The 22,973-nt window shown below is 42.9% G+C and overlaps 1 protein-coding gene across 1 annotated transcript in view; it reads left to right on the forward strand.

Moving 5' to 3' along the window:
* The window catches only part of mybbp1a (MYB binding protein (P160) 1a), a 31,942-nt gene extending 13,815 nt beyond the window's left edge, over nt 1–18,127 (forward strand). The window contains exons 12-27 of the mRNA XM_083783581.1: nt 100–306; nt 1,155–1,263; nt 1,578–1,662; nt 2,511–2,668; nt 3,709–3,816; nt 7,822–7,971; nt 8,507–8,686; nt 9,601–9,758; nt 10,211–10,345; nt 10,588–10,669; nt 11,133–11,264; nt 11,629–11,697; nt 12,903–13,016; nt 15,462–15,566; nt 16,192–16,316; nt 16,489–18,127. Coding sequence (XP_083639707.1) covers nt 100–306; nt 1,155–1,263; nt 1,578–1,662; nt 2,511–2,668; nt 3,709–3,816; nt 7,822–7,971; nt 8,507–8,686; nt 9,601–9,758; nt 10,211–10,345; nt 10,588–10,669; nt 11,133–11,264; nt 11,629–11,697; nt 12,903–13,016; nt 15,462–15,566; nt 16,192–16,316; nt 16,489–16,927 — 2,356 coding nt within the window. The 3' untranslated portion in view covers nt 16,928–18,127. The remainder of the gene's footprint in view (nt 1–99; nt 307–1,154; nt 1,264–1,577; nt 1,663–2,510; nt 2,669–3,708; nt 3,817–7,821; nt 7,972–8,506; nt 8,687–9,600; nt 9,759–10,210; nt 10,346–10,587; nt 10,670–11,132; nt 11,265–11,628; nt 11,698–12,902; nt 13,017–15,461; nt 15,567–16,191; nt 16,317–16,488) is intronic.
* Nucleotides 18,128–22,973: the final 4,846 nt, after the last annotated feature.

Genomic DNA, 22,973 nt, shown 5'->3' on the forward strand with positions numbered 1-22,973 from the left:
CATGAAGAAATTTGAGAACCACTTTTCTACTGCAGCATGCCTAACAGCACATGCATCTCATGCCTAATGGCTTTCCAACTGTCCCACCCTCCACTCCAGGCTGCTACAGCACATGTATCACCTGCCAGTGCTGGGGGACTCCGCCGAGGTTGCAGCCCTCAACCAGAAGCGCGTCCAGGGCGTGACGGCTGACGGAACATTGTGGGTCTACTGCCTGGTGCAGTATGCCCAGGTCCTGCTCAACCAGCCAAAATATGTCCAGAGTGCTCAGCCCTTCAGCCCTGAGCAAAGACAAGCCTGGGACGGGTAAGAGGAAAAACAATAGACAATGGGGTGCCTGGTGGCTCATCCAGAGAACATATGCTCATGTAGAGCACAATGACCCAGGTTCAAATCCTGTCTGGTCTCGCATGTCTGTCTCTCTCTCTCTCGGCACTTCGTTGCCTGTCTCTCTATGCTGAAATAAAGAGTGGCAAATGGCAAAAATAAATCTTAAAAAGTAACCCTATTGAAATGATGCTGGCTAAGGAAGTGAACTCTCTCCAATTGCAGTGGAAGAGAAATGGAACAAGCTATCCAGCATTAAGAAACATCAATTTACCATTAAGATCACTTGACATTGTGCCCACTCTTATACTGTACATCAAATTAGCTTATAGCGTTCATAATTTTTTCATTAATTGTTCATACATTTTTCAGTCCCATTTAGGGATAGGACCGTAATCATGCAGCAATCCATTCCATAGACAGTTTGATACCTGTCATAAGGCTGGGTGATAGCTGACTTTAAATCAAAAACACAATTTTAAAAAATGTTAACCTTTTAATGAACAATTACAAAAAAGCGAAAATATAGTATCAATATAAACTAGCAAATCTACAAGCGCACAGCATGTCACATTGCATCAATACACATTATGAGCTTGTAGATCTGCTATTTTGTAAGCAATGCAATGATGTATAACACAGGTTTATGTGGTTAATCAGACCGACTAATGGATTTAGTCATTTCACAAAACGGCTGGTCGATGAATTGATTAACCTACATGAGCTAGATTAAATCCATTATTGGTTCTAAATATCCGGTTTTGATAATATTTTCAGTTAATTGCCCAGCCCTAACCTCTCAGTTTGTTTCCTGTCCGCTGTTTCAGCATGCTGGAGTCAGTGACCGCTCTGATGAAGAAAGCCAAGAAAAGCAATGCACCAGAAACCAATGCTTTCCAGCAGCTGTTCCTGTTGGTTGGCATCCATCTCTTTAAGGTATCACTAGCATTTCTTTATTACTGTGCCTGCCACAGCAAAATAACACACCGGACCTCCATAGCCCTGGAGAGAAACACATTAGAAATTCAATTCTATCTACATTTTACAGACCTTGTTGACTGGGACTCGTTCCAAGTGCTTCTTTTCAGTATAGTGCATGTGTGCGCACGCGCGCAGCTGTGCACATGGACATTGCTTAAACCCTAGCTGAAGCCACTAAAACTGCGATGAAAACATTTTTAAATATGTTGGCCAGTAAAATAGGCTTCCATAAATCCTCAATAAAACATTGTGTGTGTGTGGCTGTTAAGGCCCCAGAGGAGCTGGTGGACATAATGCAGGACCTCCAGAACTGCATGAAGGATGCCCAAGAGTCCAAGAAGAAAAAGAAACCAGGTAATGTTCCTGTTCCTGTTTGTATCGATGCTATCCTAATATCTTAATATCTATCCTAATGCATTGCTGAAAAAACAGGATTTCAACTTAACAACGTGGTGCAATGTTAGCTTGAAAATCTGTTCTACTTACTTTTACTTACTTAAATCATGTCTTTGTTAAGGTTAAAGTAGATCAAGAAACAAAAATATGTTGAGGTAAAAACCTAATGCTTACAGTACGTGTTTATATAATGGATACTTCATTTGTTCTATAGTCAACAAAACTATGATAGCATAATTATAAACATAATACATACATAATGTAATTGGGGAATGTATATAGCTACCTCTGTTTTTAATGTAGTTCTTGTGTGGTTTATTGTAGGATAAACACATAAGCTGTACAATATAATAAAAGTATAATTCATGCAGGCGAAGTTAAAAACTCCTATGGGGCTTGTAAAAACATCTGTCTCACCTGAAAGCAAGCAACGGCGACAGAGGAAAACCAAACAAGCTGACAAAACTGGAAGACAGAATCCAAATGATAACGGAACACAACGTTTAATGAAACGGAGAAGCCATAGCTGAATGGGTAGAGAGGCCATCTGGGAGTCAGAAGGTCCCTGTGTCGTCCCCCGACTAGGGCTGTCACCATTTCAAATTTGAGATGCCGATTAATTTAGCCTGTCGTACGACTGTGTGTCGCAGTCCAAAAATAGCCAATCTACAAGCTCACTGCATCTCCTATTTTCACCAAATGCTCGCCCCTGGAATCAGGACGCCGGGGTTCATGTGGGTCACGTGTAAGGGTGAGTGTGCCGTGAGAGGGAATGAATAAAGTATAAATTTACTCTCCCCCTACAGCAAAAGATGAGGATGAACCCCACTGGGTGGAGGTGGTGGTGGATATCCTGTTGTCCCTCCTGTCCCAGCCCAGCCGCCACATACGACAGGTCTGCAAGACGGTCTTCTCTTCCATCTGTCCCCACGTCACTGCCAGGGCACTCACTGCCATCCTGGACGTAAGTGGCTCTCAGTCTTAATGTAGCGCGCCACCCTACGAGCTTGTAGGTCTGCTATTTTTGAAAAATCGTAAAAATGCGGCACAAATCTTTGAATATATATTCTTTCAGAGCGAACGTTTTTGAGTGGGGCAACCACTCCAAGGAACAGCAATGTCCGTGTTCACCTATGTGACTGTGACTATGTCCGTGTTAACCTATGTGACTATGTCCATGTTAACCTATGAGCACCAGTATGAGTACCAGTAGGGGCACTGTTGTGCCAGAAACAGAGAGAGAGAGAGATAGTGCTGCACTGTTGCCTGCTAATGAGAGAGAGAGAGAATGAGAGCGAGGGGCGGCGGGGGGGAAGAGGGGAGTTGCACCACTCGGTTAACACGGGTGTGATTTTATTTTAATTCAACGTCAGTCCTAAATGTGTTAAAACATGGCTGTTGCAGTGTGGGGGTTGTTACCATTGTGCTCACGGTCCTCTAAAAGCAGCCTCTGAATCAGGGCCTACTTGTGTTGAGAGCATCTCGAAAGCGTGGACCACCCACCACCAGACCACTTAACAAGCCTGCTGTGTTAAGTCGTCTAGTGGTTGGTCCGCATGCAATTTCAGAGAATATTTATCTGTATCACAATGAAAACAACATTTTAAAGACAAAAATTACCATGACATTATACACATATGTATGTATGTATGTATGTGAAACACTACTGTTTTGACAATTATTTGGGGGCCCACTTGCAATATTCTAACGTTCCACACAGTGTGGGAATGGCTGCTCCAAAGCTCAGCTGTGGTTGACATGTGTTGTTGTGTTGGTCCTGGACCCAGATAAACAGCTGTGGTGGTTGTGTTGTTGTGTTGGTCCTGGACCCAGATAAACAGCTGTGGTGGTTGTGTTGTTGTGTTGGTCCTGGACCCAGATAAACAGCTGTGGTGGTTGTGTTGTTGTGTTGGTCCTGGACCCAGATAAACAGCTGTGGTGGTTGTGTTGTTGTGTTGGTCCTGGACCCAGATAAACAGCTGTGGTGGTTGTGTTGTTGTGTAGGTCCTGGACCCAGATAAAGACGCGGACGACAGTGCTGTGGTGGTTACAGACGACATGAAGACCGCCAGTAAAAAGCCACAGGAGTTCGATGAAGACGAGGACATGGAGGTGTGTAGTCTTGTTTGGAATAGACATAACGCTGACTTTGTATGATACTTTATGAGACAGAAATGCAAAGTTGCAAACGAATAGTTTCCGTTGAGGTCTGTGTATTCAATTCATAGACATTCAAAGACATATTATGTAATACCATACCATACCATACCATCTTTATTTCTATAGCCCATTTAAATAACAAGTTGTACCAAAGTGCTTTACAATAAAATAATAAAAATCACAGCTTCATTTAAAAAACAAACAACATACAGTACACAGTGTCACTTTCAACATCAAAAAGCTCATACTATGCTAGGAAAAGCCAAAGAATAAAAATATGTCTTGAGGCGTGATTTAAACACCTGAAGAGTGGGGGCCTGTCTTATGTGCAGAGGCAGCTCATTCCAGAGCTTGGGAGCTGCGACTGCAAAAGCCTGGTTCCCTCTGAGCTTCAGCCTTGATTTAGGCACCACCAGGAGAAGCTGGTCAGAGGACCTGAGGGTCCTTGTGGGAACATACGGTTTGAGTAGTTCAGAGAGATAAATGGGTGCCAAACCATTTAAATATTTGAAAACAAAAAGCAAAACTTTAAAATCAATCCTGTATCGCACAGGAAGCCAATGGAGGGAGGCTAGTACAGGACTAATATGGTCACGCTTACGTGTACCTGTAAGCAACCGTGCGGCGGCATTCTGGACTAACTGTAAGCGAGATATGGAGACCTGGTTGACTCCAATATACAGGGCATTACAGTAGTCGAGGAGGGATGTCATAAAGGCATGGATAACAGTTTCGAACACAGGGCGGGAAAGACAAGATTTAATCTTTGCCAGCCTTCTCAGCTGGAAGAAGCTCTTTCTGACTGTTTCATTTACCTGTTTGTCCATTTTTAGATCAGAGTCTATTTTAACGCCTAGATTGGTGGCAATTGGCTTTAAGAAAGGCTCAAGGGGACCTAAATCACCGGGAGGAAACACATTGTTGCTTGGCCCAAACACCATAACTTCGGTCTTGCCGTCGTTAAAGTTTAAAAAGTTTAACGCCAGCCATGCTTTTACATCCTCCAGGCAAGCGAGCAAGGGTTTTAAGGAGTCAGGGTTGTTACGTTTCAGAGGCAGGTAGATTTGGCTGTCATCAGCGTAACAGTGGAAGGAAACACCGTGTTTTCTAAAAAATAGATCCTAGGGGGAGCAGGTACAACATAAACAAGATTGGACCTAAGATCGAGCCCTGTGGCACCCCACAGTGGAGGGATGCTGTGGAGGATGTAGCGTCTCCTAGGGTGACACAGAGACTTCTCCCTGACAGGTAGGATCTGAAAAACTCCAGTGCTGACCCTCTAATGCTAACCCAGTGCTCCAAGCGAGAGAGCAAAATGCTGGTCCTAGAGCACCAAAATAAGAGAATCACCAGAGTCCGTAGCCAAAAATATATCATTAAAAATTCGTATGAGTGCAGTCTCAGTACTATGGAGGGTTTTGTACCCAGACTGGAACACTTCTAAGATGCCATGGGCGTTCAGATGGGGCATCAGTTGGGCCAGGACGCATTTTTCCATAACTTTTGAGTTAAACGGGAGCTTGGAAATAGGCCTGAAGTTGGATGGGACAGAGGGATCGAGGTTGTGCTTTTTAAGCAACGGCTGTACCACAGCATGTTAAAAAACGGCTGGTACACCTGCTAGGCACCGGTTTAAGATCGATAGGAGATCCGGCCCTGTAGCACCACTGGTCTCTTTAGCCAGCCGAGGGGGAAGGACGTCTAAGGGGGAGCCAGTTGGTTTTATTTGGGAAATAATTTCCTCTAGCTGAATAAGAGACACAGGCTCAAAGTGGCTCAAAATGGCGGGGCAGGTGACAGCAGTAGACGGGTCATGTGTCGGAGTAGGGATGCTAGCCCTAATGTTAGCTACTTTTTCCATAAAAAACATAAAAAAGAGCTCACATGTTTCAGGGGAAGCATCTAGACAGACAGGCTGGGGGACGTCAAGAATGTCGTTTATAGTTTTAAATAAAACCTGAGGTTTGTGACAGTTTGTCACAATGATATCTGAAAAGTATTTCATTTTTTCAGTTTTGACAATTAGCTGGTATTTACGCCAACTATCACGCAAAATGTCAAACGACACCGTTAGCTTATCTTTTTTCCACTGACGTTCAGCTCGCCTGCACTCTTTTCGGACCTTCCGTGTGCTGTCATTTAACCAGGGCTCAGTTTTAGGTCTAGCACGCCTGGTTTTAATGGGAGCAACAGTATCAAGGGCTTTATGACAGATGGAATCAAAGCGAGCAGTTAGCTCATCTGTGGTCATACACACAAGGCTGGCTGGGCTTGGTACTGTTGCACTAGTGAAGGCAGACGAGAAACGGGCGGCAGTGGAAGAGTTAAGTATACGGCATCTAATAGCTGGTGCAGCTTGTTTAACAGTGTGACATGGGAGTGACATATTAAACAACAGGCATATGGTCAGAGAAGAAAGCACCACATATTTCAACATTAGAAACAGGTAAACCATATGAGAGGACCAAGTCCAATGTGTGCCCGTGCTCTTGTGTGGGACCAGACACAGACTGCACAAGATCAAAGGAACTTATGAGACTTAAGAATTCACTAGCCATTGGCTTAGAGGGACAGCACACGTGTATATTTACATCACCCAGAATTAAAGCATGATTATACTTCGGCATTATTTCAGCCAGAAAGTCTGAGAAATCAGGGATGAAGTGCTTGTTGTATTTTGGCGGTCTGTATATTACAGCGTACAGTACAGGAGGAGAGCGACCCAGCTCAAACATGTTCAGCTCGAAACTGGAGAATGAGAGCGGTGACAGCTGTTTACAGTCAAAGTTTTGTTTGGAAACTGTCGCAATTCCACCTCCCTTGCCAGTCGTTCGTGGAGTGCTGAAATACACACAGCCAGGCGGCAAAAGTTCGGAAAAAGTGGTTGACTCACCGGCTCTCTCCCAAGTCTCGGTGATTGACAGAAAGTCAAGCTGACGTGTGACGAAGAAATCATTCAGGATAAACGTTTTGTTTGTTGGTGACCTAGCATTCACCAGGGCGATCCTTGCTGGAGGCGGGGCAGCGCTTCGTTCAGTCCCGGCCGCGGGAGCCCGGGCGAGAGGTCGAAGGCAGCAGTGGTTCACTCCTCGTCTGCGGAGGTGGGGAGAGCAGCGACGGTTCGGGAAATCCTTATCCACGTCAGTGTCAGTGACAGGCACCAGCCAGGTGCCGATAGGCTCGAGAGAGAGCGACGGGAGACAGAGTAGAGACAGGTCGATCCATTTCCAACCAGGGTAGATGCAGAGAAATGCACCAGGGCGGCTTTCAGCCTCACCAGTTGGCCGCTGCGTTTACCACGGGAGCGGGTCTTGTGCCGTCTCCGACGGGGGAGAGGAGCGCACAAGTGAGCAGGTATACCCGCGAGCAGCGGTGGCAGAGGAAACGTTTTCTGTCTCGGAAACTGAGTCAAATTTTCACTAGCAAGGCGAATATCCAGCAGGGCTTGGCGACCAGTAGAGAGTTGACATTTTCTGTGACAACTGTTAGAACAAGCACAAACACAACCAGAACAAACAGCGGGAGACGGACGACCACAAACTCAGGCGCCATCACTTCCGCGTCAGCTGTCAGTAATGCTATATCCTAGACATCATCTATTAGCAATAAACACTAATGGCAAAAATATATATGTACAGTAAATCGTTGGGGGTTTATTGTACACAATGTGTACAACTGTACTGTACACATTGTGCCAAGGACATTTAAAATGTGTTTGTTCATCAAACTCATCTCTACTAGGGCTGCAGCTATCGATTATTTTCTTAGCGATTAGATAAGATGAGATGTTTATTGTCCCGGTATTAAAAAACAAAATGTGTGCGCAACCAGCTTGAGAGACTGGGAGACCTGTATTATTGAACAAACACAGAAACATCAGAATATCGAACACTTATCTTAAAGAAATATATATTGCTCGTGTACCACCTTTTAATACATTGCACTGGCTAATTCCAGGAGGAAGAGTCTGGGGAGTCTGATGATGATGACGATGATGAAGATGATGATGAAGATGATAATGAGCTAATGGAGGATCAGGAGCAAGGCGACGTAGATCCAAACTTCCGCCTGGAGGTGATGAAGGTCTTCCATCAGCAGAATACCATGGTGGGTTTCTAGTGGATGCTGTATTGTTAATATGGGCAGGGGTTGTTAATATGTCCCTACACGGACAAATGTGTCTGTGGTAAAAGACTTGGCCTCGGCCGTGGCAAGCTTTAGATTTTCTGTTTTGCACACCATGTTCTTATTTTGATCATAATAGCCAATTACTGAATGTCAAATCTCTAGGTTTTCTTCAGAATAATAGTATGACAGAGAATTACTATGACACTATGGCATATTATGAGTCCGCTAATGATGTATAATAATAGTAATTATAGTGGGACTCCATTTGTACACCAACAGACCCTTTATGGTCATTCGGGGCCATTCAGGGCTATGTCTTTGTGTTTCTGGTAATATTATTGGCCACTCATTTGTATGCCTGTGGCAAAAATGTAATTTTGACAAATGTCCACCACAAGCCAACATGACCCCCTGGCTTAAAGGCTTTAATTGTCTCCTTTAAGCAGAAATGTGTTTTATTAGGTGTATGAAGTGAGTATGTTATAACATCAGTCACACTACCTCCCACATGTAGCCTATAGAGGAAGATGGCAGTGATGATGACGACGAGGAGATGGACGATGAATCCATGATGAAGCTGGATAAGAGCCTTGCGATGCTCTTCTCTGAGCAGAAGAAAAAGACGGAGGCCAAGAAGGATGAGAAGAAACGACTGCACAAAGATAAGATGCTGATCCGAGACTTCAAGATCAAGGTAGAAAATACACGTTTATGCTTAATCACATGAAACCTAGTGTCCCAGTTCCCTATTTCATAATAGTCAAACTTGGAGAACATAAGGGGTTTAAAGGGCTGGTATGTGTGCTAATAGTTTTATAATTGCTTTATAGAGTTATGAAAAATACAGTAGTCTATTACAATGCGCTAGACCCCTGGGAGATTGATTGCTGAAGTGCAGCGCCATGCCTAGTGCACAACTTGGCGCACTAGGGATGGCCAACCGATAACCGTTATCCGTTAAGACATTGGTAACCGATAAACACCAACGGCTAATGGTGAACCGATAAAAAAAGAAGAAGAAGAAGCAGTGGCTTATTGTCAGTATCGGCCGGTAACAGGCAGGAGTCTGTCCCCGCCACAATGCGTTAGACTCTGGGAGGTGGATTGCTGAGGTGGAGCGTCACAACTACCATCAGCTCCCAGTACTTGAAACCCCAGTATCTTTCCACACCCAAGCCACGCTACTCATACGCTGAGTTGGCGGTGCTCGGGATCAAACCCATGAACTTGTGGTCCAAAGGCGAGAGCTCTACCGACTGAGCTACCTATCTTCCATGAGCTGGAGAACCCCATCCTCCCTCAGAACTAGGGAAAAGGTTTGTCCATAGCCTTGAAGAGTTCTCTCTAGCGCTCTGACAGTATTTAAAAAAAAATAAGCAGCAGTGAAAACGAGCTCAAACTGCGTTCTGTTCTTTAAACAGTGACGTACTGTACAGAAGTTGTGAACGTAGCTGTCTCGATTGTGAACAGAGCAGCAGCAGTCCAAAAAGGTGGTGGTGTTCCCCTTTAAACTTAAAGCTGTCTTGTTTACTCAAAGAATTCTTGCAAACATTTCTTCTCTTAACTCCTCATGAGGCCGCTCACTGTTGTTGACCTGACTTGTTGTAGGTGTTGGATCTCTTGGAGGTGTTTCTGGACAAGCAGGACCGCAGCCCTCTGGTCCTGGACTTGGTGGAGCCCCTCCTCACCATCATCGAGAGGGGCATGAGCTCTGACAGTGACCAGCAGGAGCAGGATTTCCTACGCAAGGCTGCAGACATCTTCAAGTAAGCTCCGCCCCCAAAACGTCTTTGCATTGTTTCTGAAATGCTGTCGTTTATTTATTATTTCAGGATTGTTTCCAGACAAATGTATATAAAGTTCAAGTATATATCAAGGTCTTAATGGGTTAAATTCTATAAAATAGGCGCTATTTGCCATCAGAATTAATTGGTAGACACAGGAAACAGGAACACAATGATAGTCATGGCGCTATTGTAAAGTGTGTGTGTGTGTGTGTGTGTGTGTGTGTGTGTGTGTGTGTGTGTGTGTGTGTGTGTGTGTGTGTGTGTGTGTGTGTGTGTGTGTGTGTGTGTGTGTGTGTGTGTGTGTGTGTGTGTGTGTGTGTGTGTGTGTGTGTGTGTGTGTGTGTGTGTGTGTGTGTGTGTGTGTGTGTGTGTGTGTGTGTGTGTGTGTGTGTGTGTGTGTGTGTGTGTGTGTGCGCGTGCGCACTCCCTAGGAACCAGCTGTGCAGGTCTAAGTCTTACTGTAAGACAGTTGGAGACCGAGCAGGGGAGCTCCATGACCTGATAGAGAAACTGATGAACAAAGCCAGGAAGCAGGCAGACTCCTCAGTCTCCTACTACTTCTTCAGGTTGGACCTTTTTATCACATGACTAGAATAAATAGAGACACGCTGTATTCATCAAGAGTACTTGGAAGCACAATTTGTGGGAAGGGGCACATCCAGACATGGAACAATCTGCACAGGCCTGCAATCTTAAATGAGATTGAGGCATCTCATCCGTTACTTTGCAACATTGGATTTTTATGCTAATCAAGTCTTTATGCTGTCACTGGTTTTGAGCTGACAATGCTGTCTTTGTTTTTCTGCAGTGCATCTCTGTACCTTGTCAAAGTACTGAGAAGTGCATCCGAGACCAAAGAGGAGAAGACATCAGACACACCTGCTGAGGATGTACGTCTCACTTTATGCCTTTTCTAAAGATTCCTCCATTTTATCCCAAGGTTTGATAATAGGCCCATTTTGCCGCCCGTCCGAATGGAGATTGCACGTAGCGGATTGGATGTTGTCAGAAAAAGTGTCAGGGAGTTATTGTGCATATGTAGTGTGTAGATTAAAGGAATTTGGAATAAGAACAAGTGCTTAAAGTGTGACCCACGCCAGGGCAGCAGAGGCTTCTAGCTTGGGTTGTAGATCTATTTTTGTAGACAAATCTTTGCTTATTATCACATTCACAGAAGGGTGCGTGTATTTTGTTAGACATACCAACAGAATAGGCATGCTATGGTTCATGTGGTTAACCGATTGGGTTTGCTGCTTTTTCACCGCCATAATAAGAATTCCATAAATGTCACAGTCTACTCTGAGCCACAAAGCGTTCCCTAGCGTGTAACTAATCACTCTGTTCTATGTCTAGTTGCTCTCCATGGGGAGCTTGGATGTGGAGCGGGTTGTAGCCATCTTTAAAGACGCCCTGTGCGCCTTTATGACAAAGAGGAAATGTCCATTAACTGCACAGATGTTCGTCGACATCCTGAATAAATTCCCTGTAAGTACAATTATGACTTTTTATTTTTATTTATTTATTTATTTATTTTTGGCTTTCGCCTTTATTTTATATTTTTTTTATGGAGGGACAGACAGTAGGCTGACAGGAAATGGGGAGAGAGATGTGGGGGAGAGACATGCAGTAAAGGCCGTCGAGATCGGGAGTCGAACCCGTGGCACACTGCCAGACTGGATTACACAGGCCTACAATTATGACTTTTAATCTCCTTTCAGAACGCTACCTTTGATCTAAATAACTTCAGTGGTAACCGACTAGAGAAACAAGCTTTGCGTAATGTCTGGCAAATGCATTAGCATATCTTGTGTGAAGTTGATTGTGAACATTTTTATTTGATTTATTCCAGGATCTTTTTATCAAACTGTTGGACACAGCAGTGGAAAACATTACATCAGGAGTCAGAGAACACCAACAGGTAAGAAATGGCATAATACTTCCAATATAGAAATCCTTGAGCAAATAATCGCATAAGGTCATATTGACATATTTTTGCCAAGCTTTGAGTGTAAACGCAAACATTGAAGACAAAAGTGTGTAAACATTGAAGACAAAAGTAAGGTCGCTAATTGTGATTGGCCGGAATGACATTATGTATGATGATAAGAGCTCCCCTCACTTCACACGGGTGTGATTAAATTTTTATGTCTAATTTTACAGTCAATCATTAATAGCATTTGATAGTGTCATCCATCTTTTAAGATATCACATGGATGTATATTGTATATGGTTCTATTACATCTCAAAGTTTTCCAGTATTAATCATAATTTATCACAGTGCAATTTTATAAATCCTCTCTAGGCTATTGAACCCTACTTGAATTGAATACACTAGTACAGCCAGTTTGAGTTGACACTATAATGTTGTGTCAACAATGACTTGGGTTCATGCCATATTCACACGCTGGCCATCTTGCCATTAAGTTAATTTCACGGTGGGCGTCTGTATCTCGAGGGAGGGCAATACAAGCTTCTGTGACGCATGCGGAAGCTGTTCGGGAGGCCAATCGGAGGCAATGTAAACATTTGTTTTCTCGTGCCAATAAAGCTCCTTTGAATGTAACTGATAAGTTACAGAAAAGACGCGCTGTGATTGGCCAGTAGTCACTTGAGTGGCAGCGTACCTTGGTGCACTTCCGCCCTCCTGTGCGATACAGGTCGCTCCAATGAACTGCAGCGGCCAATGAGACATCTAGGTTTTTATATCTACTAGCCCTTACCCGTTGTGAGATACCCCCCCCCCCTTGTGGCCGTGGGCGGTACTGCACCCTGGGTGTGTTTTCCGCATTTTTAATTCACTAATAAATTCATTATGAATTTATAATTTGTTAAATTGGAAAAAGGGTTTCGTTAAGACCTCCATTATTATTGTGGGCAATGCCTGTGTGAAAAGTGGGAGTGATTGGTGCAGGAGGTGAGGAGCTACAGCAGTCACAGGCAGACGGACAGACATTGTCAGAATTATAGTATGATGATGATGAAAGTAGTATGATGACTTCTTCAATGCAAAATGCCACCATGTGAATATGGTCTATTTACTCTGATCTCGCACTTGTACACAAAGTCGCTCTGGATAAGAGTATGCTAAATGTCTGTGTGCGTGTGCGTTTGTGTACACACCAGGGCCAGGCGTGTGTGTTGGTGCTGCGCTCGATGCAGAGCAGAGAGGTGCAGCTGCTGTTAGCAGGGGCTCCATGGACTGAGCTCTATTGTAAGACTACAGGCCAGCTGGCCCAGGTAGGTTATTGTCTCCACCAGCCGAAGGCATGGGGAGAGTATGTTTTGCACTCCGTCCGTCCGTCCGTGTGTCCGTGTGTCTGTCCGTCCGTCCGTCCGTCCGTCCGTCCGTGACCAGCTAATCTCAGCCACCGTTAACCCGGTCGATGCCAAATTTTGCACACACACTCCCTGGATGCCAACCATGAACCTCTGCCCCAAACTTTCCAGAACGGCCTGTTATAGCGCCACCAGGAGGCCGCTTTGTGCAAAACAAGTTTTTTCACAGTACACCTACAGATTTTGTCCAAACATCACGCAAATTAGTACACAGTCTCTCTAGAGCCATTCAACGAAACAGGTCTTTCAGATTTCTCAGACTCCATCCTGATTGGTTAAGATTGGCTTCCAAAGTTCACAGGAGTGCTCAGTTTCAAACAAAATGCTGCAAATCATGAACACATCGCGTGATTTCCGTGAAATTTTGCACGCACATTCCCACTAGGCCGAGGACGAAATGCCACATGAACAATTTCAACTCAGCCTCAAGGTGGTGCTATAACTGGCCCAAAAGTGTTTTTACCTCTAACTGCACGGATCTGTGGATAACCTGGTGGAGACCTGTGCCCAGAAGGGCACTTTTTCTAGTTACAAGTTATTATTCATTCATTATCTTTAGAAATATTATGAACTGTAGCGAGTCTGTGAGTCCCTCTATTTAAATAGAATTGTATTCATTTTTAATGTAAATTACTATTATTATTATTACGATGGAAGATTGCTCCATCTTATATCTTATGAACATAAGTGATATTATTTTGCTAGACCTACGGACGCTTCATGTTTTGATACACACCTAAGGAGAGGGAGGGGAGGGGAGGACGCGACTTTAGTAAAGTTAAAGTTGCAAGAAGACACTCTTTGTCTCCACCAGGCCGAAGGCCTGGCGAGAGAGTATGTTTTGCACTCCGTCCGTGTGTGTGAGTGTCCATCCTTCCGTCCGTTACCAGCTAATCTCGGGCACCGTTGGCCCGATCCATGCCAAACTTTGCACACACACTCCCTGGATGCTAACGACGAACCTCTGCCCCAAATATTCCTCAACGGCCTGTTATAGCGCCACCATGAGGCCGATTTAGGCAAAACACATTTCTGTAGATTACTCGTACACATTTTATCCATACATCACACAATTTGGTATACACTATCTCCATAGTTATGTGATCAACACGGATCTGCACCATTTTCCATCCTGATTGGCTAAGATTGGCTTCCAAAGCATGATTGGTCCGTTGATTGGTCTGTTTCGAACAAAATGCCACAAATCGCAAACGCAGTGTGCCATTTCCGTGAAATTATACACGCCCATTTCCACTAGGCCGCGGACGACATGCCACTCATTTTGTTCCAAATCAGCTTCACGGTGGCGCTATAACAGGGCAATTCCTGTTTTTACCTATAACTGCATCGATCTGTATACAATAGCACCACCATGAGGCCGATTTCTGCAAAACACATTGTTTATGTTAGTCGCACAGATTTCATCCAAATCTCACGCAAATTTTCTCAGATTCTACACTGATTGGCTAAGATTGCCTTCCAAAGTTTTCAGGAGTGGCCCATTTTGTACAAAATGCTGCACATGTCCTGCTCATCCAGAATTCTATCCTCAGAGATGCTATGAGTGATCTGGCTCTGCATTTCCTTTGAATTGTTGGAGAAAAAAAAACCCACACAAAAACATGTTTACCGGTATATTACTCCTAAACATTTTGCCAAACATCACACACACTCCTATATCCTCCTGGTGGAGACCTGTGCCCAGAAGCGCACTTTTTCTAGTTAATCTTGTTAACGCTTGCAATGCATGTTCACGTTCATCAAAACATTTCTTTCAACTGCAAATTGGTTTTGGCAATACATTTTTGAATATTATGTGAATGTTATCGATTTACAACGCAAGCCTATGGATCGAAGTTACAACAGGCATCGGGTAGATGTCAACATTGAAGCAAACAAACGTTGATCTGGAGGATTATCATTTGTTAAAGACAAAAAGTCTGCAATTGTACTCTATTACATAGACTGCATCGGCTCCTAAAAAGAAGCCTCAGCATGCATCAGCAATGTAAGGTGTGTGGATGGCTTTATTAGCTTGTAGATGTATTCGTTTTGTTAAGAAAGCAACACTGTTGCTTTCTTAACAAGTGAGTATAAATTAAGCTTAACATTACAATAAACATAATTATTTGGTATATGGTAAATGGTGCATTTATATAGTGCCTTTATCCAAAGCACTTTACATACAGTAGCTTGTGCATTACATTCACACACAAATGTGTGTTCAACATCTTGCTCAAGGACACCTCGACAATAACTGGGGAAGCCTGGGATGGAACTGGGAGCCTTGGGTTCCCATCCAGCCACCATTGATGATAATTGTTAAATGGTGTACCCACTTCTCAGAGTTTTGAAAAGGTGGAGCAGAGTGTTCAGAGCAAGGTGGAGCGAGAAAAGATGGAGAAATCCCTGGAGCTCTGTAAATTCCTGATCAAACGCATCCACCAAGAGGTAATTTCAAGTTTCATGCAGTGTTTATGTAAGTTCCTTTTCATTGCAACGCAGTCAGCCTCATGAAGTCTGCTTCAGTACAAGAACAATACATATATTTGTGACATAATAATACATATATTGTAACCCTGATATCTCGGTCTTTTAAAACCACTTAACTCCAAAATGTTAATTTTTCAGGAAATTAAGAAAACCTTATATTTAAAAAACACAGCAATACTGCCTCATCAAAGTTGGTGTTATACTGTATATATTGTCAATTACTTCCATTAGAAGGGGAGAGGTGGTGGAGTTAGCTGTTTTAGCAGACAGTTTGAGCCAGGATCCAATGGAATTAAGAGGTTTTGTCCCAAGCGCTTTTTACTACGTTTCATTGGTTCAATATTTTCGAAACAACACAAGCGTAAGGGTGTTCAATAGCACTGATTTATGCAAAACAAAATGGAGTTAGGTGTTTTCCTCCCAACAGCAACAATATATCAGTATATCCGTGTTTGTGATCCAAGGTTTGTAATGAAACATCTCGGAATCAAAAGTTGGCGTTTCCACAAGGTATGATGGATATCGTGTTACTGTGGCTGCTGTCTTGTTTAGAGTCAATATTCTTTTCTTATGGCCTGTACAGAAGTTATCAGTGGACTTGGAGCCTCTGAAGAAGGCACTACAGCCCTTGACTAAAGCCCCCGATTTCAATAAATGTGGTCGCCTGGCAGACACGTACTGGGCCATCATGACACATTTTGGAGCCATGTGAGTTTTCACCATGTACCGACCAGCTTTGCCAGACAGCTCTATTACCTAGACATTACTGATACTTAAGTATTGTATTAGTAACTAAGCATGCACTCAAAATGTCAATGTTTTTAATTTGAAGTGTGAAAAATATTGAGAATTTACAAGTTGTGTTGCCATGTTTTGACAGTAAGCCTAAAATGGAAAAGACAAAGAAGACGGAGGGAACAGAGGAAGCAGGCCAAGAGGACGATGGGAAGAAGAAGAAAGGTTTCTTGCCCGAAACTAAAAAGCGGAAGAATCGTAAGAAGAAGGTGAAGGTCGCAGAAGGTGCACAAAATGTCTCCTTCCCCAAGGACGGACCAGAGGGAGACCAGCAAGGACAGGCGAGAAAGAAAAACAAAAATAAGCGGCCAGGGGACGGACAGGCACTTTCCCAGCCCAGCCCAGCCAAGAAGGCCAAGTCACAGCAGGGCAGCACACAGGCCAAGACACCACCCACACCCACAGGCAAACCAGCCCAGAAGGCCAAGTCACTGCAGGGCAGCACACAGGCCAAGACACCACCCACACCCACAGGCAAACCAGCCAAGAAGAAGCACAAGAAACCTGTGGGAGGGCATGAGTAAACTGGACAGGCTGCTACTGTTTAGAACTTTCAATATCGTTGCTGTCGGGCTGAAACCTTGTATCGTTTTTATTTTTATTTGTTTTTATTTTGTCTTAAATGTACGGAGCCCTGGAGTGGCCATTGTGAGAAAAAAATATATCTGGACTGGTCGAGATATTATATTGACTGGTCGAGATATTATCTCGAACTGGATAGGCTGTGGTGAGAAAAATAATCTCAACCGGTCGAGATATTGGGTCGATATATTAGCTTGACCGGTCGAGATAAATTATTTTTCTCACCATGGCCACACCAGGGCTCCGTATAAATGATCTACTTCATAGCAAATATAGTGACATTGGCCGATCTAAGTAGAAGTACAAAAGTCAAAAGAATTTCCAAGTGAGGAAAGGCAAGAAGTTAGGCAAGAAGAGCCTAGGATAAAGAAGGGGAGGGTATGGTGGAGGTTGGAGCTGTTCAGGCAGAGCCAGATGGTACCATACAACAGATGGATGATATTAGCACGCTGGAAATACAAAAGTCAAAATAAAATGCAAATGAGGAAAGGCTTAATGTTAGGCTAGAAGAGGGAGAAGGGTTAGGTATGGTAGAGCTTTTTCCCTCCACTATTTTTGACAAGAGCAACCATAATGTACACGAGCTTCTGACTAAATAGGCCTAACTACATTGCATCCATTGGAACGCTTATCTTTCTTTTTATCATTAATTAATTTCCTGAAAGGATTCTGACATGGGTTTCTGCCCGACGGTGACAATAAGATTATATCTATTCCATGTGTTTCCAAGCCCCTTAACTCTCTCTGCCAATTGTTTCCTTGTCTTTATTTTTTATTGTGTGGTTAGGTTATTATTTACATTTACTGTAAACCACTTGCATCTGTGAATCCGGCACCAGTGTTGTTTTAAAACCGGGTTGTGGAGGCGGAATGAACCAGTGTGCAGCTTTCTGGACTGCCTTTGCTTCAATCTTTGGACATCCTGCTAGTATAATTTTCTGTGGCTCAAACCCTATTATCCATAGACGGTTGGACTGATGTGTAGGTGGCGCCTTCCAGGAAGGATAAAGTGTACACTTCTTGGCAGCAACCAATATTTGTGGTTTCAGAGGAATAAACATTACTCTGGTTTTATACCTTGGTCTGATGTACGACGTGCTCCCGTTTCTTACTCCATCATAAAGCTTTCTGACTTTCCAATATGGTTGATTGAATACTTTATTATATATTTATTATAGTGAGACTTTAAGGCTAAAAGGATAACAAAAGTCCTGGGGACTTTTCAATTACTCAACAGCATAAAAGAATCACACCAACAATTACAAACACTACAAAAGGGAAAATTACATTTATCCCATAGTGGAGGAAAATATAAAATGGAATCTACAAGCTCAATGCATTGCAACACATGAGCTTGCAGATTTGCTATTTTAGTTGTTGAAACTTCCCACCTTACATACCCAAAATAGTACAATTACTGTACATTATACTATAGGATGTATGCCATAAAGAGTAGAGTACATAGTATTACCACAGTGTACTGTATGTAGCCTACTCTAGATCAGTGGTTGGTTCTGAACCTTTTCAGGCTGTGAATGTGAATGCTAAAATCACATTTGAACTGGTGACCCCCCCCCCCCCCACCCTGAGTCAAGCACTTGGAATTGTGGGAGTTGAGGCATTGCATTTAGTTTGACTCGACACGACAAATGTGAAAATAGCCTATAGCTCACACCGCCTCACAAGTCAATTATTTTCGACAATTTGGGGAAATAATAATCACACCCGTGTGAAGTGAGGGATGATGCACAATGATGTATCATCGTCATCTCATTCCGGCCAATCAGAATTTGCGTCTTCAATGTTTGCGTTTACACAAACACTCAAAGCTGGCCATTCATTGTCAATGGCATTTAATGTTTGTGTTAGGACGAAGTTTGTGTTTACACAAACCCTCAAAGTTGGACATAGGAGGGAAATAAAACCCACAGGTTGAGAACCACTATTCTAGATGAAGTGATGTTAACTTAATGCACCCCCAATATGTCTCCATGTATCAACACAGCAGCATGCCGCTGCAACCTCTCACAGTAATTACACAACCCTATATGCGATAATGTGTCTAATATGAAAACTATGTTTACGTCTGTTTATGTTTCAGTGAAGGGTGTGTGTGTGTGTGTAGGGGACAGGGGAGGAGCAGCAGCCATGCTTAGGGTTGTATATGTGGCTCTCGGCTCGTCCCAATCTCCATAATTGATGGAGAAACATTGTATTGCACCACTATACCAAGTGAACTCATCTCTGGAGGACGGGCAGGGAAATGCATTTACTGATCCAACAGAAGTAGACAAGGAAACACACTGTGCACAGTCCACACCAATGCAACTCCTTGCAACATGCAACCATTATCCCCAATGGCAGCTGCAATGAGAGTTGCATTGGTGTACTGTGGACTGGCCTTAAAACTGTTTTGTTGCAAGGATTTGCGTTGGTGCGGCTTGGCCTTAAGGAAAACTGAATCTGAGTAGAGAAACAACAATGCATTATTATTCCATACAGGTGGACTCTATTATACAATTAAGCCGTTAACATAATGCTCTATATAAAAATGTCCAACAGGCCCAGTTTGATTTTGGATCAAATTGGTGAGAGAAATAGATCAGAGAGACTATGAAAGAACTAGAGTTCTTTATTGGAGATAGTAGATACACAGATGTCAGTGCTTCAAGCCAAATACTGTTGAGCTGACTAGTGTTTCAATAATAAAAGTGTCACATCTTTCCCATTTTCAATATGTGTTTTGTTGTTTTGTTGTAGGGCTTGTTTGGATCTTGAATGCAAAATGCATTCTGTGTGTACACAGCATTGACTATCAGTAGGCCTACATGGATCAATAAGGGCATCTGATAATTTTGCTCTGGTATATACGTAAACATATCACCGATTTTAGCTAGTCTTCACTGGCTCCCTGTAAGCTACAGAATTGATTTTAAGATTTTATTAATTACTTTTAAAGCTCTACATGGCCTAGCTCCCATTTATTTAAGAGATTTGCTGAAACCCCATAACCCTGTGCGCTCCCTTAGGTCATCGGGGAGGGCCCTCCTAGTTCCTCCTGCAACGCGTCTGGTCACTCGGGGTGGCCGGGCCTTTGCGGCTCGGGCACCTTTGCTCTGGAACTCCCTGCCTTTGGCTCCACCTGGAGAAGTTTAGCAGAATCAGTGCCTTCTTTTAAAACGCTTTTAAAAACACATCTGTATGCCAAGTGTTTTTCCTAATATTGCTTTTTATTGTTTTATTGACCTGTTATTTTCTTCATGCTTTATTATATCTGATGTCCTGATGTTTTGTTGTTTTTATGATTACTGTTTTTATAACCTGTCTGTAAAGCACTTTGTAACTATACGTTTGGAAAGGTGCTATACAAATCAAATTCATTCATTCATTCATATTATGTTTTCCTGCAAATATCTTCAAAATTGACTATAAATAGTACATGTAAACATATATTACATGCTGTAAAGGATTGAGGAAACTACTGTATTCTCTGGGTTGGAGACCAAACATGGGTCACTGTCATAACATGGATTAATGGGCTTGTTGCAGCTGATGCGCAAATATTAAGATGAATTAATGGCTTAACGCAGGGGTAAATTACTGTAAACCATTAAAGGCAAACAGGGTTCCCATCATTCATGAATGCACCATTTTAGACACTAAACCACCATTATGAAAATATTTTAAGACATATACAGCAGACATACAGTCTAATAAAGCAGCTAGATTCATTTATCATCAAAGATCTAAACATTAAACTACATATTGCTGTCAATATTAACTTTTATTTGAATCCTGAAAAGCAACAGTTTTGGACATGAGGTTTTCATCAGACAGCAACAATGTAATGAATGTAAATGTAATAGCAGAAGTGTTGGCAAAGACGTACTGTAGGCCAACTTCTCACTAGTATACAGTTGCTATTCATTCTCTTATCAGGGAAGAGTGTCAGGAATTTTCTTACTGAAACCAGTGGTGTAAAGTATTATTTTACTCAAGTACTGTACCTAAGTCCAATGTTCAGGTACGTTACTGGAGAATTTCCAATGTCCTATACTTTTACTTCTACTCCATTACATCTCAGAGGTAAATATTGTACTTTTACTCCATTTGAAAACTTGTGAAATGGAACATTCTGCATAATGACTACTTTCTACTTTTGAGACTTTTACAAAAGTAAAAAATGTGAGGCCCATGACCATTGACTGAACGGAGTCCAAAGCCCATGACCATTGACTGAACGGAGTCATGTGACCATTGGCTGAACGTAGTCCAGGGACATAATACTGGTTCTGGGGGTTGTTTACTGCAGTTGTAGCAGATCCAGAAAATATAACAGAACAAAGTCTGTTTATGGTGAAAGGCTCAGAAAAGAGGAAGATACTGATGTTAATGGTTGTGAGTCACTGACAAAGGCTGGATAGCTGAAACGTTTGTCCTTCATTATAAATAGATGTAGATTACATGACGTCACAGGGACCCTAAAACGTTTATACAGAATTAATTGATAAAGTTGGGCAATTACTTTAGTCTGGTTAGGGCAACCACACTAATAAAATGTTAACTCACTCTTGTCATCCTGAGTGCGACCCATTACTTTTATAAATGTTAATAGTTGTGAGTCACCATGATTGTTCTCTACACTTACCTGGTCTCTGCACAGTGAAATTCTCTCAATCTGAGTGGGCACAAATGGAAACAAATTGGCCCATTATGGTAATTTTGGTTGCATTCATACACTGACTGAGTTGAGTTAAATTTACAGTAAGGGTTTTACTATGTATTGTTGGAGCCACTTGCATCACATGGCGACAGGTATCCCAGTTCCATAATGTGTTGTGCTTTTAGGTTTGCAGTGGTTCATGCCCAGATTTGCTCAGAATCCGCTACTGAGCTTTATTTTCTGCGAAAGGCAGGTAATAATATACATTTGTGCAGAACTACACTTTAAAATTGTAACCATACTGGCCCGGTTTTTACTCTCAGAATTAACTTATCTCTCAGCATTTTGTAGTGTACGGATCGATAGAAAGGCTTTTGGCAGAGCAACCCACAACATGCTGAACCAGTGTTATGAAACTGCTCATGTAGCAACAAACACGGTTCATCTCTCGGCCTTTTTCAATTATTCATGACATCATAACACTATATTGTTAGAACACTGGTCCTTGTGATGGACAGGTACTGTACATCGGTGGTTCTCAACCTTTTTCATGTCAAGGCCCCCCAAATGAATATATATACATAATATATTTGACCACAGACTCCCATTTGAAAAAAAAAAATCGTCAGGGCTCCCCCATACAAATAGCTGATCTAATGGGCAGCAAATAGCTGTTGTTTAATATAGGGTTTAAAGTTAAAGTTAAAGTGGTTAAACAGATTTTTTTAATGCTATATTTAACTCATGTTGTCGGGACCCCAAGGAACCTGAGAATCACTGCTGTGTATAGTCTGCAAAGCATAAATATTGACAACGTACAGTATGGTGTCCTCCACTCAGCCAGTTATGCTGTCACTATAAGCACTAAATACCTGCACACAAGTGTCAAGTGTTTGGAAGTCTCTCTGCCCCCATTGGCCTAGATACAGTTGGGCTTTCTGCCTTTTAGCTTTTATTGAGAGGGCCAATCTAGCACTGTAGCTCACAGGAAATGAAAACATTGCCAAAGCCTGGGGTCCAATCCCCAGGGTTCAATTAGGAACATGCTCTCCTGGAACCAGTCCAAGGCACTGAGACTCGGTAGGGGAGCTTCTATTCCTGGCCCGCTGCCACCAACTTCTGTAAGGAACCGCTGCTGCTGCCAAGGCTGTAGAATGACCAATGGACTGACAGGAAGGGAAGGGGGGCACAGCATGTTCCAGTAGGTATGAATATGGCAGATGAGATTAAAGGGGTAGTATAGTTCACAAGAGCGGGCCACGCGGGGGCTGATCACCATAATAGACGATAGCCCCGTATGCGACAGACAGGACTCTCTGTGTGGG

This window comes from Protomyctophum parallelum (genome assembly GCF_964188405.1).
Source record: "Protomyctophum parallelum genome assembly, chromosome: 1".
Taxonomy (NCBI): Eukaryota; Metazoa; Chordata; class Actinopteri; order Myctophiformes; family Myctophidae; genus Protomyctophum; species Protomyctophum parallelum.